The sequence below is a fragment of the Mercenaria mercenaria genome, chromosome 4 (genome assembly GCF_021730395.1).
Source record: "Mercenaria mercenaria strain notata chromosome 4, MADL_Memer_1, whole genome shotgun sequence".
Lineage (NCBI taxonomy): Eukaryota > Metazoa > Mollusca > Bivalvia > Venerida > Veneridae > Mercenaria > Mercenaria mercenaria.
This window is the reverse complement of record NC_069364.1, coordinates 67107172-67127826: the sequence shown is the minus strand read 5'-3', so window position 1 is coordinate 67127826 and position 20655 is coordinate 67107172. Positions and strand designations below refer to the sequence as shown.

The 20655-nt window shown below is 35.8% G+C and overlaps 1 protein-coding gene across 2 annotated transcripts in view; it reads left to right on the top strand.

The window, feature by feature from the left end:
* The window catches only part of LOC123552005 (CUB and zona pellucida-like domain-containing protein 1), a 33569-nt gene extending 13249 nt beyond the window's left edge, over window positions 1–20320 (top strand). Inside the window, exons 3-13 of one of the 2 annotated variants that reach the window (XM_053541592.1) lie at window positions 5867–6027; window positions 6155–6230; window positions 8517–8660; window positions 8943–9109; window positions 9539–9626; window positions 9877–10017; window positions 10794–10865; window positions 11592–11794; window positions 18527–18662; window positions 19102–19360; window positions 19705–20320. In XM_053541592.1, coding sequence (XP_053397567.1) covers window positions 5867–6027; window positions 6155–6230; window positions 8517–8660; window positions 8943–9109; window positions 9539–9626; window positions 9877–10017; window positions 10794–10865; window positions 11592–11794; window positions 18527–18662; window positions 19102–19360; window positions 19705–19918 — 1661 coding nt within the window. In that variant the 3' untranslated portion in view covers window positions 19919–20320. The remainder of the gene's footprint in view (window positions 1–5866; window positions 6028–6154; window positions 6231–8516; window positions 8661–8942; window positions 9110–9538; window positions 9627–9876; window positions 10018–10793; window positions 10866–11591; window positions 11795–18526; window positions 18663–19101; window positions 19361–19704) is intronic. The other variant, XM_053541591.1, reaches the window with a different exon arrangement.
* Window positions 20321–20655: the final 335 nt, after the last annotated feature.

Sequence of the window (20655 nt, the reverse complement as noted above, 5' to 3'; positions counted from 1 at the left end):
AAAGGTCCATTACTAAGGGAAAGTGAGTTGGCAATTTTTTTCATAGCCAGTGCATAGACTTCTGCAAGACACTAAACAATGAAGATTGGCAGGTCAAAATTTACAGAAGGTCTTTGGAACTCAAAGAAATGTATGTGTATTATGTTGAAATTTCAATGAATCGACAGAATGACCCCCCAGGTCTTTTTAACTTTCTTCATACTTTATAGAAAAATAATTGTACATATACTGCGATTTATTTCGAATTTCTACATACCAACTTTCATTTTCCAATAAAGTGAAATAGTTTCTGTGCTTTTTTAAAAGAAATTAAAATGATCACTTTCCTTAGTATTGGACCTTTAAAATGGATAAATATTCAATAGTAAATAAGTTTATCTTGCGTAATTTTCTTGACGACCTGAATAGCATATATTCTGTTTACCTAAATGTAATGATCATTTAGTACGAACAAGATTCCATAACAAGTTCTAAGTGATTTGACACAACATCGGGAGCATTGTGATGCCATCCACATACAATATAAGCTTACAGGATGGAGCAAGGTAGGTCGGCATATCATACATATAACCAAGAAAAAGGAGGGGGCCTAAGATACAATCTTGAGAAACTCCACACGAAACATTCGTAGGTTCTGATAAATAATTGTTGATTTTAACAATTTGTTGTTAATTTGCCATGTAGTCAACCGTCGTTAAGCTCATGGTTACGCACAAATGACGGTATGGAAGAATATAGGTCTCAGTTAAGGGGACCACCAGAACATACAGACGAGGCTGTTATATTCGAACAGGAATCCGACTATGCTGACTCAGAACTGGACCAGGAAACTGTTTCAACATATACTACGTCTCTACTTCTTGAAATACGGCGAGATGTTTAGCGCATGAATAAAAAGTTTGATTCTCTTGAACGATTGGTAAATGAATTGAAGAAAGATAATAAAAAAATTAAAAGATCAAAATGAGAAACTGACTAATAACGTAGAATCGTTAACTTCTAAACTATCTACCGTCGAGGATAAATTATCGGCTACCGTGAAAAAACAAGAGCGTCTAGAAAAACAAAGTAAAAAACGAAATCTTAAATTTTTCAATATTAATGAAGTTGAGAACGAAAATTTAATGACAACGGAAAGCGAAGTCGTGAGAAACGTGAAGGAGCATCTGGATATAAGCGATGATGAAATTTCTTTTGAATGTGCATATCGGCTAGCTGGCAAAACGTCCCCAAAACCAATCCTAGTTACATGCTCTAACTTGAAAGTCAAGGACCATATCCTACCTGTATTCCGAAATAAACGGAAAAATGGCGTAGAATTGCCTTTTCGAACTGGAGAAGACCTGCCGAAACGCGTATCAAAAGCACGTAGCGAACTGTTTCCTTTTTTCAAGGAATGCCTTAAAAATGAGAAACAAGCTTATTTTAAACATGACTTCCTGGTAGTTGACGGTCGGAAGTACACCTTTGACAAAGAGAAAAAGCCCCAGTGTTAATTGACAAATAAGGGTCTGGCCAACGCCCAAAATACAACTCGTGTTTAAACTTGTGTTCTATAAATATTAGAGGGTTAGGAAAGTATCGAGATGATGCAGAATTTGTAAACTATTGTAATTGCTTCGAAATAATAGGAATTTGTGAATCATGGCAAACCAATATTGATGAATTTAGCGGGTTACTGCCGGGATATAAAAACTTCGATTGTCCAAGAAAAGTTAAAAGCGGTAAACGTGGCTCGGGAGGAGTTAATGTTTTTATTAAAGATTGGCTCGTAGAATCAGGTCTGATAAAACGTATCTATAGCGAGTTTAAGGAATGTATTTTGCTTCTGATAGAAAAACGTTTCAGCAAATTGCAGAAAGATATAGTGTTATGTTTTACATATATAGCACCAGAAAAATCCACGATTTATGACGAAGAAAATAGTAATGGTATTGAATTGCTAAATGATAAACTTTCTTTAGTACAGTCAGACCTCGGGGATATATCGTTCATTATTGCGGGCGATCTTAATGCAAGAGTTAAAGACTTCTTAGATTATATACCGTTAGACAATATAGACTTTATATTTAATGAAGAAATAGATTACCCAGGTGACACATTCTGTTTGCCTAGAAATAGTCGTGACACTGAATATAATAATTTCGGTTTGTCATTAATTGAGTGATGTTGTACAAAGGACATACATATACTTAATGGTAGATACAGCGATAGCGATGGAAATTATACATGTACTGCGAACAATGGTAAAAGTGTAGTTGACTATTTCTTAGCATCCTCCGAGTTATTTGACATAATTACAGATTTTCATGTTGGCGACCTTGACATTTCTGACCACTTCCCAGTTACCTGTGTTTTACAGCTTGGCTTTGAAAAACTGCTCGGAACCAATGTATTGAACACAAAAAAGGGCAACCTATTAACATATTCGCCGTGCAGATGGCGTGAATCTCTGAAAAATGCTTTTTTGACAGAATTTAATAGGGTATTTACAAGTTTCTCAGAAAATGTGAGTGACGAAAACGTCATAGATAGTCAAAAAGAATTCGTATCTCTATACCAAACTGCTGGAAAGTGTATGAAAACGAGGCATCGTACTGTAAATGATAACTATAGTGAACTGACCCAGCCAGAATGGTGGGATGCTGACTGTACAAATGCGAAATACTTGAAGTATAATAAACTTAGAAGATTTAGAACAACTAATTCCCATGGTGATTTGCGCGATTACTTAAACGCGAGAAACGTGTTTAAAAACATGTGTCGAGCAAAACGATTGACTCAAGAGCGGAAACGGCGAAATGAACTTATTGAAAGTCGGAATAAACCAAATGAATTTTGGAAGCACATCAAGAAGGCTAATAAGAATGCATGTGAGTGCGACTCTGAGAACATTTCAAGTGAAGAATGGTTTAATTATTTTAAGAAGTTATTTGTAAACTCAAATGAAGAAAGCAACATAGGTGGAAAAAATATTTTTGAAGGCGTGAATCATGTACGTGATATTGAGCTATTGGACATGGAAATAAATGATGATGAAATACTTAAAGGTTTACATTCGTTACATAATGAGCGTGCAGCCTGCAGCCGGTATAGACGGAACGTGTATCGAAATGTATAAAAACACTATTAACATTGTCTTACCGTATCTAAACAAATTATTTGATAAAGTACTTTCTACTGGCAATATTCCACCGGAGTGGTGTGAAAGTATAATCACACCGATACACAAAAAAGGCTCAAAAACCGACCCGAACAATTATAGAGCCATCTCAGTTGTAAACAGTTTGAGTAAATTATTTATGAAAGTTCTTAGTAATCGTTTAACATTTTGGGCAAAGAGCAACGCAGTGATTGACGAAGCACAAGCTGGGTTTAGAAGTGGTTACTCAACCACAGACAACATTTTCAGCCTACAAGCAGTTATACAAAAATATCTTTCTAAACGAAATGGTCGTGTGTATGTCTTCTTTATCGATTATATGAAGGCTTTTGATAATTGCATCCACGTACAACTGTGGAATAGCCTTGTGCGGAAAGGTATAAATAACAACAGTAAATTTCTTTCAGTCTTCAAGTCTATGTATAAACAGTTAAAATCTTGTATAAAACTTAAGGACGGTCTAACAGGTTTCTTCCAGTGTGAAATTGGAACGAAACAAGGTTGTGTCAGTTCTGCTATTATTTTTTCTTTGTTCATAAACGACTTGATTGAGTATATGAAACTAAAATGTGGAAGTGGTATTTTTATTACAAGTGACATTGCAGAATTGTATGCGCTGATGTTCGCGGATGACGTGTCGACAGTAGCAGAGGCCGTTATTAAATTACAGACCCAATTAAATATTGTTAGTGACTTCTGTGATGAGACTGGAATGAAACTGAACCTAGATAAGTCTAAAATTATGGTATTCCGTCGAGGTATTGTGAAAAGTGGACTTTTAAGGGACAAACCATTGAAGTTGTTAGTATATACAAATATCTGGGAACGTTTTTTACACCAAAGTTATCGTGGTCTAAAACACAGGAAATCCTTTCACTACAAGCTAATAAGGCTATGAATACAATTTTTCAATACCAAAAGCTTTTTGGGTACTTTGATAATGCGGATGCTTTCAAATTATTTGATTCCGTGGTGAAGCCCATCTTAACGTATTCAGCGGAAGTATTGGGTTATCAACTGTGTTTAAAAGTGGAGCAGATCCATATTCGTTTCTGTAAAAGGATAGCTTGTTTAAACCAAAGTGTGGCTATTTTTTTTTGCGCTACGTGAGTGTGATAGACTTCCTTTACATGTCACCTACATGTCACGATGTATTAAATACTGGACGAAATTAACTAGAATGCATGAAGGAAGATACCCTAAGCAATGTTACATCATGTTACGACGCCTAGATGACGCTGGTCGTACAACATGGGCGACACACGTTAAATATCTTCTGTTCCAGTATGGATTTGGCTTTGCCTGGATCGCGAATGAAATTGGTGACATTAACTTGTTCATGAGTCTATTCACACTCCGTCTTAAGGACTGTGCAACACAATCTATATCGGCGGACATTAACACGTCACCGAAATCATTACAGTACAAATTGTATAAAAGTGCTTTAAATCCAGAAACGTATTTATCGCTCCCACTAACTTATAGACAGAAGCGTGTGTTATCAAACTTTCGATGTTCGAGTCATAGCCTAATGATCGAAAAGGGGAGACATATGAAAATTGACAGAGACTATAGATTTTGTCAGTATTCTCTTTAGCGGAATACATATGCAATCGAAAATGAGTTACATTTCCTACTTATTTGTCCGCTGTATAAACGAATTGAGAGCTAGATACTTTAGAAATGAATGGATTACAGCAGTTCTGTGTGAACATTTGTTTTTATTTTATGTTTTTCGGTGGTTTATCGAAATATAACGGTGAATTATATCCTGATAAACTCATTGGCCACTCAGTGAAAATTATCAAATCTGATACCCGGATTAACGTCAAAAAGTTTACCGAGCGTACTGAAAGCCGGAAACAATATGACGATGACGTCGTTAAAATGACGTCATCTTTGCGATGCTTCCTGATAAAGTTTCCCGCAAATTTCGACATTTTATTGAAATAAACACAACAAAAGTAGATTTTTAGACATAAAATAAACAGAAGAATTGTTGGTATCGATGTAATATCACGGTAATTTCACTCGTGAACACCAAAAATTGTTATTTTCACTCGTGGCTGCGCCACTCGTGAAAATATCACTTTTGGTGCCCACTCGGTGAAATTAAAACGTGATATTACACCGAAACCAACAATTATCCTCTATATAACTATAATGTCTGACGTTATAAAGAATTGATAGTGTTTTCTCTTTGGCAAGATTTTTGGTCAGTGCGTTTGAACTTAGAGACAATAACTTGTAACTTGCACTATCATCAAATGTTACTATGTTTTGTATCAAAATGTTTTGCCATATATTTTGTATTACAAAGGTTAGCAAAATTGCGCTTAATGTAATAACATGTATTCAAAATTTACCTAGAAGTATTGTTTTAATGTATGTTTGTTTATAATGTTACCTTAAATCTGAAGTAATGTTATTTGTATTTTGGGCCGGAGGCCTTGTATTGCAATAAAACCATATCGTATCGTATCGTATGACTTAACCAGTTTGTTCATAAAACACCCATTCTGATAACTTTTCAGATAAAATCTACATAACATTTTCCCCAGATTTATCTAATATTTGAACAAACTGTTCTTTTTGCGTATTAGACAGCAGGCGTTGTGATCCTACAAAACTGCATCCCCTAAACAGGAATAGTTTTTCATTGTACCAACATGTTGTAACTAACTCATTTGGCATTTATTTCAGATAATATGGATACTATGTGTGGACAAACGTTCAATTTAACACCAATACCGAATGGAATGATGCGCTTGAAAACGACTCAAAATGCCGATTATGCAAATAATATGAACTGCACACTCATTCTCACAACTGGACTGGCGAATCACTTCACCTTTACGGTCGAGGTGAGTGAAAATATCTGCTACACAATATCAGCATTTTTAACTAGTTTAAAGTTGACATATATTCTTATTTAGTATTTAATTAAATGTTTTTAGAAATGTCACTTGATCCAAGCAATTGTGCTTACAGAGTGTACACACAGAAAGTTGTGGTCTTGACTACCTTCAAATTATGGATGGGAATATAACTGCAACTGTCATTCCAGGTAAACTATTAAGCATTTTGTCTACAGGGATACCATGCCAGTTCCCACCAAAAATTATAGTTTTAAAGTTTTAAGGTCGATCTTTTTACATAAATATGTGCATACATGTGAGGCTCTTGAATGATATCTTAAAAACATAAGCATAATAATCTGTCATGTGTTTACGAATCGGATAAAAATATCCGTCCCGAGGGTGCGCATTGGGCGGTAACGAGGCTTGCCGAGTTACCGCCCATGAGCAGGTGGTCGAAGGACGGATATTTCTATCCGATTCGTAAACACATGACTGACATTTTTTCTTGCATATCGTATACATATAAGCTTTTTATTCTTACAGATTATTTTTCTTGCATACCGTATTCTACAAATAATAGAATAAATAAAGAAAACAGAAATACTTTCTTTGTAGCACTCTTTCTTATAGTAGAGTATGTACAGAAAGCGCGGGAAATTAACGTCCGTAAGCAGAAGTGACGTTATGACATTTCAGTGACGCACAATAACAAAGTTCCACTTTAGTTTTATCGTATGTAGCGTAACAATATGTTCATACCGTAAAATAACGTATTTTGAATCGAGCTGTCAAGGTACGTTTCATAAAATAACTTCAGAAACAGAAAATAATGATAATATGAGATTGTCAAAAACTTCATACCCTCCGTTTTTGACCATTTTTTTCAAATCTCTCCTGGCAGCAGAACTTGGCCAATAAACAAATTCCGCGAAGGGGCATGATAACGTCATAAACTGCCTGACAATCTATTTTACTACATGTGACAAACTATGCAAATATGAAGGAAAACTCGAGAGGGGTCGATATATGAAGGGGGTCGACATTAGATGCAGTTGCTCTATTATATAATAGTAGTATATAAAAGGTACAATACGGATTTTTTTCTGCCTGTTCATAATTACTTATGATATACAAGCCGTAGTTTTGACAGAATTTATATAGGTTTATAATAAATATATAGAGGATATTTGTTTGTTTCAGTGAAATATCAATTTTATTTCACAAGTGAGCATCAAAAACTGATATTTTCACGAGTGGCGTAGCCACGAGTGAAAATGACTTTTTTTGGTGCTCACGAGTGAAATTAAATTGATATTACACTGAAACAAGCAAATTTTCTTTTTATTTTATGTGTAAAACTCTATTTTTGTTGCGTAATTTATAAAAATGTCGAAAATCGCGGGAAAGATCAACAGAAAGCATAACACAAATGACGTCATTTTAACGACGTCATCGTCATTATGGTCCCCGGTATTCATAACGCCCGGTATACAATTTGACTTCAATTGCGACGGAGGACCGGAACTAGTTCGGCAAAACAGTGAAAATAAAATTGATAATCTACTGTTTCAAAACTGTGGATTATCACTTTTATTTCACTGAGAAAACTCTATAATTCACTGGAAAACATAAAATAAATATATGAGCCGTGCCATGAGAAAATCAACATAGTGGGTTTGCGACCAGCATGGATCCAGACCAGCCTGCGCATCCGCGCAGTCTGGTCAGGCTCCATGCTGTTCGCTTTTAAAGCCTATTGGAATTGGAGAAACTGTTAGCGAACAGCATGGATCCTGACCAGACTGTGCGGATGCGCAGGCTGGTCTGGATCCATGCTGGTCGCAAAGCCACTATGTTGGTTTTCTCATGGCACGGCTCATATATATAAATGATTTATTGTTGTTGAACAATACGGATGATATAGCGGGAACAATATAGCGGGAAAAGAAAATTTAAGGTAGACCTAATGCCTTTTTGGTATTGCATAGTTTAATAGTGTAAAATTACGGCAACTATTTCATTTTTCAGTGTAATTTGAATAATGCAAACGACAGTTTAACCATTTTTTTATCATTTACATAAGCGACGTCATTATTGATGTTTTTGTCTCGATTAAGCATTTTTTTTATGACCATTAGAACATGAGTGTTTATTTCTAAATTTATCTTAAAAATGCTTAATCGAGACAAAAACATGTCTCAGTCGGGAATTGAATCCGGGTTGCCTCGGCAATAAAAACTTTCCTAAGATTTTGCCCAGTACACCATAGCGAAATTCGTACTGAACGACTGTTTATATAAAGATTTATAATTAAGTTATTTTACATTCGATCTCTGGATATGCAATTTTTCTATCGTAGTAAATAAAAATACGCTCAAAGGCATTATTCAATGGAATATATATTTCTTATAATCTTTTGAAATATTACAAAATATTTTATTTCAAGAAAAAATAGATAGACTACTCCATTCAATATTTGTACTTCACTACAGGTCTAACAGACGGAAAGATTTGCGGATCAGGTCCTGTAGGAAGAGTTTTCAGATCGTTTGGAAATACAGTAACGCTAAAATTCGTAAGCGATAGCAGTGCTGTATTACCGGGGTTTAGTTTACATATCGAGGAAATCGCTGGAGGTATCAAAATACGTTATATTAATTCTTTATCAGTGCAGTACGTAATATAGTCTTGTACATAAGGTAAATACTGATCTGTCTTTTATACTGCCTCGTCCTTTATACAGTTAGATTTGCTAAAACAAATAGAGACTTACAATTATGACGTTAGACACGATTTTGTTTTTGATGATGATCTATGGAGATTTACAGTATACCGTTATAACACACGATTTTAAGGTATTATAAAGAAAATGTGGTTTTCGTATTAATTGTTTTATCGTACTTTTCTTCTTAATAAAGGAGGAGTCTATATGGAGTCTTTTTGTGGAAAAACAATAGACTTGCCCTCTTTCCATATGAGCTCACTTCGTTTGCGCCTAACACAAGGTGCAGTATACACACCGAGCTTAAACTGCTCCATATTGTTCACAACAAGGCCGTCGGAAAGATTTGAATTCCATTTTGGGGTAAACTTATAGATTTATAGCTTTTGCTTTATGTAATGGTTTGTTTCATATAAAGTCTGGAATCTTAACAGAGTTTGATTGTAATAACAAATTATAGTAGTACAAGTAAAACTACTTATATAAAAGAACTATTATGTTAAGAGTGAACAACTTGTCATTCAATATTTGTTGATAAATGTCCCTTTGAGAGTTGATGTCATTGTTTTCAAGATTGTTTATCTGTATTTGTAAACAATATAACAAGAGAGGAAAACACGTAAAGGCATATCGATAATAATGCAAATATAAAACATCTTGTTATCAATAATGAAATATATGCATGCGGTCATGACATTTATATGAAATCTTGGATAACATTTTTAGAAGTATGTATAGTCTCCAATGTCCTGAGTTTGAACAGACATCTTCAATAAAGATATTTTATTGTAGAATATTGACATTGAAAACTGTACTCGCTGTGTCTGTGACTGGCTAGAAGTTCGGGACGGTATCTCTAGACAATCCCCGTACGTGAGTGGTAAGTTTCAAATTAATCTCCTTTAATCAATAATAAAAGGTCCGAATTGATTTGCATAAATAAATTATAAGACTTTTGTCCGCATAAAAAACTATTTGATTTTTTTTTACATTTATCACAGGTAACTTTGTTAACGGAAACAATATCCGTCGTTATAAAAATTGAGAAGTTTCTCATCATTAATTCTAAAAAAGGAACAGCAAAAGAGGGCACTAAAAACATCGTTTACTTACTTACATCTATATTACAGGTATTGGTGGAAAAATATGTGGTAATCGGTCGGATCTAACTTCGGTTTATAGGACGAATGGAAACTCTTTGTACTTGCTGTTTGTCAGTGACCTCGGTGTCGGTGTCGGTTTTAATATAACCATAGTTAGCAATCATACCGGTATTCTTTGTTTGAGCTTATTTTTCAGTCATATCATAACAGTTCATGACACAAGCTTAAAAGTAGAAGTCATCATATATCCTTCCGTGCATTAGTTTTGACAAAGGACCTGGATGGAACCATCGAGGCTCTGCAAACAGCTGTATAAGAACTAGACACCGAGCGAGACTGGTGTTGGAAATGTCTGCCAGTGGCAGAGATCCATTTTGGAAACTCAATGGGAAATAAAATTTACAAGATGATCCTTTGGGAAACACAGAATGTAACCAAGTAAAACAATAGCAAAAGCTGTTTGACTCACTCTGTCCGCAAGATAATAAAATGAGTAACACCCTTTTTGCGATCTAGCATATTATGCAAAAACCTTAAATTGACTGCATACTTCGAAAGAATAAGAAAATAAAACAATACTGAGTCCAAGTATGTGGAGACATTTAATACCAGCATGTCACAACAACTTAAGCAATGTTACTCAAGCCATTTTTCTTGCTTGCGATTGTTATCAACGGTTAATAACAATCGCAAGCAAGAAAAATGATTTGACTGGGTCTACACGGGTAAAAATGTATTTCAGACCTGCGTAAATACTAAGCATTGCAATGGTCTTTTAGAAAGATTTCTTTGATAACACAAGAACAAACAGACTTGTAACTTTGCTCAAATGAATAAAGGAAATAACCAAAAGCAGATCGACGGTGTATTTGGTATTACCATAACTCGAATTGTCACCAAAATGGGGGAAATATGCTCATTAACCAATTCAAATTTATTTACAGGAATATTAGAATCTACGCAGTCCACTTCAACCACAACAAGTAAACCATACATTTCTACAAGTGCTGCACCATGTAAGTATGTACATGGTAACACGCTGACAATATTTACTGAACAATATTGTCTCACTTAACTTCCGTTAAAATCCCATTATGAGTTAAGTTAACGAAGATATACGGCCAGACAAGAATTTTTAAATTGCATGATAACGCAGTGTTATGAATGGAATGTTCTAATGTATATCAATTATTGGCATGTATCAAGAAACAACGGCCTTATTTCAAAATCAGCGACAACCCGTCTAACCTACCCATTGACGAACATGCATATTTTCATTCATGCAGAACAATCCTTAGGCTACTTTTTAAAACAGGTAGGTACCATTTGTACAATAATTAGCTACGCAACGTGTACCATTTCTTCTCTTTTATGTACATTCAGCACATGTACTGTAAACATTACGCGTGTGTTCTTTATCCTTTTTCAAAAACTTTGTAAATAGAAAGTCTATATTGTAACCACTGTAAATCTTATAGGTTTGATGCAGTAGACTACAATCAAAATATTCTATTCCAATCAGACTAGTTTCTTTGATAATCAACCGTAACAGTAATGTAAAGAATTAAATGAAGTCTAACATGTAGTATTACTCTGCAATTATTGTCGTGTATGTTTAAATGCCCACTTATAAGTGAGTTCATGCACCGGCCATTTCTAAAAATTAACATTATATGTAGTTAAACACAAGTCACATTTAAAAAAAAGTGAAACTGACGTATTTTTAAAACTACTATTTAAAGTGCATAAGATCCAGGAGGCTATATCAGTAAGCTGCAATGAAAATTCTTGGACAATAGGCGTCAATATGGACCGGCTAAGGAAGATCTATCCTGATGCCAAAGCCTCTGATATATACCTGGGAGAGAATCGGTGCAAGGGCATTGAACTTGCCGGAGTGCTGCTATTCCACCAAAGCCTTGAAGACTGTCTCTCAGGACGTGGTGTAAGTATGACCATACGAGTGCGTGTACTTAAACATTTTGTAGAAAGTTAACTGTTATTTCTACCAGTATCCTAGTCAGGGTGGCAGTTGTTTGTTTAAGGTGCATTGAGTATAACGGCTGATTCATTGTTTTTTTTTTATTTTTGGTATAACTTTGGGACTAAGGTCATCTTCCAATCGATTTAGAGTCGCTACAGATACAGTTGTTGCTGTTACGAAGATCTGATGACTTTTGAAAATTAGTCCTCGTTTACATAATTTATGTGGATTATGCGAAGGAATATTTTATTCTTTGTCTATTCATCTCTTTGATTCATTCAATGATTCGCATTTTTACAAAATATTTCAATATTTAGTATAATATTTTCATATTGGACGGTACTACTTAAATTGGAGCCCAATGATAAAAGCCGTTGGAAGAGAGAAATTCACATACGGACCGTTAATAATGTAAACGTTTTCAATACCAAGCAATTTGTCACCTGGTAATAAAAATGGATTTGAGTTTGATTGAATTCTTTTTACTTTTTACGGAGAATTATTATTGATGCCTGCAGAGTACCAAAACAAACTTTAACGGAAAATAACCCAATATATTAGACTCAAGTTCAAGTTCGATCCTGGCTCAGCAAATCACATCAAAATCTCCATCAAGAACATGTGACTTTTTACGTCCAAAATTAAACATTTCATTTCAGCTATAGATCAGTTGTAACTTATTAACTCGTATAACTGGTCATGTGAGCTATCCTTAATGTAACAAGACAAGGTAAAAACATTTAACATTTATTAGCATTTACAAAACAATTTATGCAGCAAATAAAAACGCCAAATTAAATAGATCTATGATTTATATACTTAATTTTTCAAAATAAAGTTAGTTAAGTTCTGGCATGTGACTGGCCACGGCTCCGTTTTCGTCGGGATACCGAGCCAAGACAAATAGCTGTATAATGGCGTCCCATTTAAGCAAAGCAAAAGTTCAATTGTTCTAATGACGCTGGTAGTCAGTCATCATTATGAGTTTGGTATTGGAGACTCGAATTCCGCCACATGTTCGATGAGGTAAGCAGGAACTGCAAAACCGAAATCGAACACCGCCAAATATACAAACAGAAATTTTGGCAAAAATTCGAGTTTCCAATATGAACGGAGCCTTTACACCAGTTTGTTTTCAACTAAAGCTATTTAATAGCAAACAAAGCACGAAACACAACTCCTTATGCAGAGTCATTTGATTTTTAACTTTCTTTGTTATAAACGACGACATATATCTACCAAAATTAACATATTAACTTTCTTATTACTTAACTTATACTTGCGTTTACAAATATGGGTAGTTCACAACAAGAAATGACATCAATATTAACACAACTAAAACTGATCTTCCACACTAGCCTGAATGTTACAAATCATATTTTTAAGATTTTTTACAAATAGACAATTTCCAATGTCTGACAGGTGAACACCATCCTTTTGAAGTAAAACATTTCTGTACATGCAAATATCGTGATAGGATAACCCATGATGAACAATATATCTCCCACCACTGGCAATAGCAATTCTTGCCCCATGTGTATTCACGCGCCTCCTGGCTTTATCCATAGCTCTGTTATTTCCTGAATACCGCCAAGAGACGCGAGGTAAAAGTTGGGACCATACTATTTTCGGTTTAGGAAAGTTGTCTGAAATGTATTTTGAAACTTCTTCAACCAATCTTAATACGTCAAACAATTTGCAAGCACCTAGGTCATTAGCCCCGCAATGCAAGATTATGACGTTTGGGTAAGGTCCCGACCATACCTTCTGTAACACTCTCAATTTCCTAGTTACACCGCTAAGGCATAGCCCCCGTATCCTTGCCACCATATAATTACACTGTCATCCAGGCCTAGCCTCGCTCCGCCGGGTTGTTTCCGTGCGAACACAAAGGCATTTCTCACAATAGACGACCCCACTATCCTCACAACTGTCTTTCCTAATAAATGTAATAAAAACCCGAATGATTGTTTTCACGATTTATCAATAAGGGGAAACATATATAGCTTGATTACCATTATGCATTAAACTTGTTGACATAATTGGCCAGAATTTATCATAATTGGTCCGCGCAAATACGATTCGATCGCATCCGACTTCCAGCGACCAATCATCTTTATTGTGTCTACCGGAATTCCATTGCAAGCTGCTGAGCTTGCCGCCCCTATCCTGAATGAATGGGCTTTGAATCGTGCCTGATTTGGACCCATTAATGCCAAAGACTTTTTTAATACTGCCGAAAATTGATATCTAGTCAGAACTTTTCCATCAAAGTGACAAAAAAGTGGGCCCGAAATTCTAGGCCGAACCTCTAAATATTCTAACAGCGATTTAACTGGACATATATTCGAGCCAGTACTGCTTATTTTCAATGTTACACCTTTCTGCAATTGATGAATCTTTGATTTCCGTATGCGAAGTATTAAAAAGCTCTGAGATTCACAAATTTGAACATCTTCAAACGCCAAAATATCGCCTATCGAGTTACCACTGGATTTTGCCAGTTCACCCACGCGCAAAAAAAGCAAAGAAAGCTAGACTATAAGCACTGGCGAACAGTTTACTCTCAAATTTGTTTGAACACACCACCTCTAAGCGTGATATAGAGGATATTTGTTTGTTTGCAGTGTGATATTTTCCAGTATTTCACCAGTAAGCATAAAATAAAATATTGTTTTAAGCACGTCCGGAGTAATAGGTAATCGTACGTCAGCTTTAGCGTTTTTGCGCTTTAACCCATCAAGCAATTTCCAAATTACAAAATTATTTGAAACGTCCGGGATATTTTTAATCTTACACATGTAACTTATTCTCGTTACATAAAGTTTGACTTATGCATAAGCCAATTGTTGTAAAGATAAATAAGCAATAAAATGAACTACTTCGTTTAACAATGGTGGCCATGTGTTACTCAGACCATACTGCTGACGGAACTCTTCAAAATGCTTCAGACCCGTAGAATAGGCCGAATGAGTATTGTCAGCTAAAGCGTCATTTAATAACCTAGCAGCTTCGGACTCAATATCGTCGACAGAAATCGGTCGGGCAGTTGTTCTGGATTTAGACTGGCATTTGGTGCTACCTTTCGGAATCTGTCCCACTGTTTACGAGAAATAGCATCAACAATTACATTGTGTTCTGACCTTATATAACGAGCTCTAAAAACAATTTCATGTTTCATTGATATTAATACTAGGTCCCTAACTAAAATCATCACTCTCTTTGATTTTGAGCTTCGCTTGTTCAAAATTTCAACAAGGGCCTCATTGTCAATCCATAAAATTATATTTTTCCTAACAAGATTTTCTGACCATAATATGAAAGCTAAGTAGACTGGAACTAATTCTAAAAATGTCATATCCCTCAAAATATCGCTATTAGTCCAGAATTCCGGCCATTGAAAAAATGACCATTTACCTTGAAAATAACAAGCGGTCCCAAGGTTACAACTTCCCGCACTATCTGTGTAAAGTGCCCAAAGTTTCATTATTGTACCATACTGGCTCAGGAATGTGAACTACTCCATTGAATTCATTGAGGAATTGAAGCCAAATTTGCATATCTTCGCGCATGTCCGTAGTTACGCGCTTTAAGAAATGCGGCTTGTTCAACCCATGCATGGCCTGATAAAAACGCCATAAAAATGCTCTACTACCCCTAATTGCACGACTGAAGAAATTGAGCTTCCCAACCAGAGATTGCAGTTGTAATAATGAAATTTTCTTCTTACATAACAGTTGACGCAACAAATTGGTTAGCTCCTGAATTTTTCCGGCCGGGACCCTTATCGTCATAGCTACCGTATCAATATCAAGTCCTAAAAATGTTAACACTGTAGTAGGACCCACATACTTCTCATGTGCAATGGGTACACCTAGTTCAGTGCAAACACGTTCAAAACAGTCTATAAGTACCATGCAACTGCCTGATGACTTTTCCGACCCAAAAATGAAATCATCGAGATAATGATCAAGTGAGTTGATACCTGTTAAATACTCTATTAGCCAGTGCAAGAAAGAAGAAAATGTTTCAAATAAACTACAAGACCGAGCACAACCCATGGGTAGCATCCTATCAAAATAATAGCTTTTCCCAACCTTCATACCGAGTAAATGGAAATCGTCGGGATGAATGGGCCAAGAGGCGAAAAGCCGACTTGATATCACGTTTTGCTATCTGTGCCCCTCTACCTAATGTAAATATCATATTTGCAACTTTGTCAAAAGAGGTATATTTTACTGAACAATATCTATCATCAATACCATCATTGATACTATGGTCTTTCGGGTAAGATAAATGTTGTATTAAACGCCAACCTCAGTCAGATTTAGGGACTAGACCTATAGGTGAAACTTTAAGATTTGGAAAAGGTGGTGAATTGAAAGGACCACCTATTCTTCCTAAATCTACTTCCTTGTCCAATTTTGTTTGTAATTCTTCTGGTAGAAGATAAGCCGATTTTAAATTTTTTGCACGGGAAGGTAATCTAGAACCCGTGTAATTGAGCCGAAAACCTTTAGAAAATTCATTTAATAATAAATTCGCGTGTGCCTTGTTGGGATATTTCGAAACGTATTTGGCTAGAAGTTTAGTGTTTATAGGTGATGGCCCGAGGGCCGTTAAATCTCGGTTGTGCAGTCGGGTTTCTGATTGAAGGCCTTGACTGATGACGGTATGGACTTGTCTGTCCGCGGACTGCAACGAATGGCCTTGACCTATTGGTAAAACAGAAACGGCTTGGGTGATTCCCGCTACAATTTAAGCATGCATGAGTGTACATATAAAAAGGTCTTACACATGTTTTCAAATTGAAATCGAAGCATTTTCTAAGTACACCTTGATTCTCGTTTGACACTACCGATGCTGAATGACCTACATAAATCAACCACAATTCAAAATCAATATTCGCCCAGGATTTATTAGGATCGAGAGACATTCTAAACCTAAACTGTTCGTCATAACTTTTCCAACCCAAAGCTGAATTTCGTTTTGCAGCGATTCATATTGTCTGCAAATATTTCAAAAGCTCCTGTGTTTTTTCAGGATGCACAGCCAAGAAAATACTCATGAAAACAACAAAAGCATCTGTCCACACCTCTATTGACATTATCTTTTGATTGATATTAGATTCCCTTTTGAAAATTAATTCCCCTGAATTATTTATAATAAATTTTCCATCCCTTTCAGAGTCAAATTTATTGCTCAATAACGATCCTAAATCAACATAGGCCCCAGCAATAATCTTTTCCTTAATATTAGATGGTATCATTGCCCCTAGTTCGGTATGAATACTAATAACTGGGTTAATTATACCTGTCTCGGGAATGCCACTCCACTGCGAATCTTCAGCAGACACTGTACCAAGCGCTGACCCTGATGACCCCGAAACCGCATATTCAGCAGACGCTGACGTTGAGGACCCTGAAACCACAGCTTCAGCAGACACTGTCCCTAATGCTGACCTTGATGACCCCGAAACCGCATCTACAGCAGACACTGTCCCCAACGCTGACCTTGATGACCCCGAAAGCGCATCCGGTGCCGACACCGCTGGCACTTGTACAACTTCGGACCTCACTGGCGCGTCCGACGAAACTGTAACTGCTGGCACGTCCGACACCGACACCAGTGGCACTGATGAAGCTTCAGACTCATGATCCGCCTTCCTTTTCCGTCCTCTTGACCTACGAGACTCTATCAATTTGCTTAATCTTAATTGCGAAGCCATCAGGACAAAACAACAATTTGTGCTGATGAAACAAAACCACAGAATTTAGTTTTCTGAAGTTGTCCCAACACACTCACACAGAAAAAGAATATCCCAACTTTGTTGTGATAAAACGAAAAAATTCACTTTTGTAACTTTTTTTTTTTCTTTTCCGACGGCTGTTTGAACCAAACTCCCTGACGAAAATGTGAAAAAGATGCTTGGCTCACCGAGTGAGTCGATTATACGTTATAGCCGCTGACATCATCAATTACAACTGAAGAAATTCATGACCAAATACGGAGATAAAATTGCCGCAGCCCCAAAAATAGCTCTGAATATAGGCACGGAGTAAAACGTTATTTAACATCGTCATGTTCAATATAGAATAATTGTTATAGTTTGGAGCCCTTCCATCCGAACAGAAGAGAAACGAGCTGATATATAGTTTCAGCCGGGTTTTGCATAATGTACCTACCAAGTAGTATTACACCGAACTTCAAGTGTTTATAAATATTTTATAACCTGTGCTGATCATGCTTGACCGCTACCAGGAATCCATCAGAACATAATTATACTCATTTAGTTCCAAGCAACGTCATAATCATATCATGGTTATTATCAAATGGTATACCTAAGGTGCGCAATTTAGAGAACGTTAAAGACACTCCCACGTTCCCCACTTCCAGTTCTTTCCAAGTCTAAGAGAAGTGACAGTTTGTTTTACTACACAGTCAATTAATCTTTCCATCTCCAGCAGGACTGTCTTCAGTTTCTCCAAAGTAGTGGACATCTCTCCACATTAATAAACAGAGGAGGGAGGACAGCTTCAGATAGAGTCCTCTCTGAAACCATATCTGATCTAACTTTGGGGAATCAAACTTCAGCCAGATCTCGACGTTTGGTCTCATGATCTACATACTGAGCTTACCGACTTGATACAATATAAACATACAATATTGAATTAACATACGTGAATTTTATAGTTACATAATGGAGTTAGCACCTTCACCAATGAGCTCATCTATGCCGAACATGATCCTGTCCATCCTTTCATCATCCGACATTACAGATGGACGATCGGAGTAGAATGCGATGTGCAGCCAAATGGCACTGTTTCAGGTACATTTACTTTGAAATTTCTGTTTTCAAGTACTTTGCTTTAAAGTATGTCGTAATTTATATTCACATGTATGGAAGAAATATAGAAAAATAACAAATACATTTTTGTAGGTATTGTATAATTTATAGTACCGTTCACAGAGAGTAATGGTTCATAACGCATTGAGTCAATGTAGTTTTTAATTTATTCTTGATTGCTTTACGGAAATATATATTAAACAATTCCGTATCTTCATGACCCTGTCTATAACAGATATGTTTACCTTGACTGGTACCGGCAAATTTACCTAATAAAACTTTTGTATAGATAACCATTACATGAATTAAAAATTGCTATACAAACTTAAGCGCATATTTCAAGGTTCGCTTTCAATGCTTTCGTTTGATTTGGTCTTTTTTCTTTACCGTTGTTTCTTGTAAAACATGTATTTAATTTCAGGTTCGTTCAGTCACCATTCAACAACACCACAAAGCATCTCAGCATCACAATACCCAGTCAATGTTTCATTCTATCTTGATCCAAACTTTACGATAGAAATATCGGGCACCCCACTCAAAGCTGCGACTGGAACAGACATTTATGTGAAGGTTTTCACAACTACGGCAGACTGGAACACTGTGATGAAGGTCCAGTCTTGTTACACAATTCCATCTCCGAATGCAACCGAAAACATGAAATTCGATTTAATCAAGGACGGGTAATAACCGCTTATTAATAATGACATTTCATGGCATGATGTTGATATATGTGGAGACTTACGTTTCATTTCTCTCAGTAATTGATTTAACAAAGTTCTGAGGAGAGATAGCCACATTTTACTTATATTATTTTTAATGCAATATAGTTGATTCTAGGTATCATGTGTACTCAGTTAAGAAGAAACTATTATATAAACAAGCCCTCATACTAAAGCTCTCGATTACTCTATTATCGCGCAGTTTAAAAGTTCTAATATTTTAACTATAACTATTTAGAATAAAACTGATTCCTTTCAAATCAAAATCCAAGAAATATCTAATATCTTTTTTAAATTATATTTAGATGCGAGATAGATACAAATACACACATAATTTCCCAATCATCTCATGAAACCCGGTTTCTGTTCGAAGATTTTGAGTACGCTGACAGTCACAATGGTTTATACATGAAGTGTGAAGCAATTTTCTGCACGTCGTTGGACTGGTCGACGCGGTGTCGCCAGAAATGCATACCCGTCGTCAGGCGAAATGTAAAGAGGGAAGAAATGATACTCTAAATTTCATTTGTCAGTACGAATTACAAAATAAAAACTTGCATAGATATTCAATGACTACCTTTTGTTGATTGCACTTACTGCATATTCATCAATGGAATGTATTTCAGAATTGTCTGAATTAAGCTTGGTATTCCAACTACACATGGACTAAGGAGAGTCCTAAGTTAAGTGTGTTAAGAGAACACGTGTGTTTTGACGAGACATAACATATGAGAAAAGTCGTTGATTTAATTATTTATAAAGACCCACCACAAACAAGTGATCTACTTTCCCTCTCGCATCCACATAAATTTCATGAAAATTATTCTGATGATAAAGGTATAATACAGCTACAATACAAAATGACAGGAAGACAGTTTCCACAAGTCCGTCTGCAAACTTATTCAGTCAAACTCTTTCTCAGTTTAGTTTTAAAAACATAGATAAATAACTATCTTGCACTGTAGAAACAAAGTGTGGTTTAATCTTATCTGAATACATCAGGTTCTGTGCATGCCAGTAAAACAGTTGAATATTAAAGACATTGTCTTGGCCTTATATATGTTATTGTCAGTATTTACTTGTATTTCTTAAATTTTGTATACAAATCATGTTTAAGTACAGTCATGGAAATACAAAAGAATGCAGTTATTATGTGGTTGGTCTTTAAAATATTACGATTTGACCAAAATCTACAATTTAATTCAGTTTAAGGTTAACCTAGCAAAATTGCAAATTCTTATCAAATCTCGTTTGCG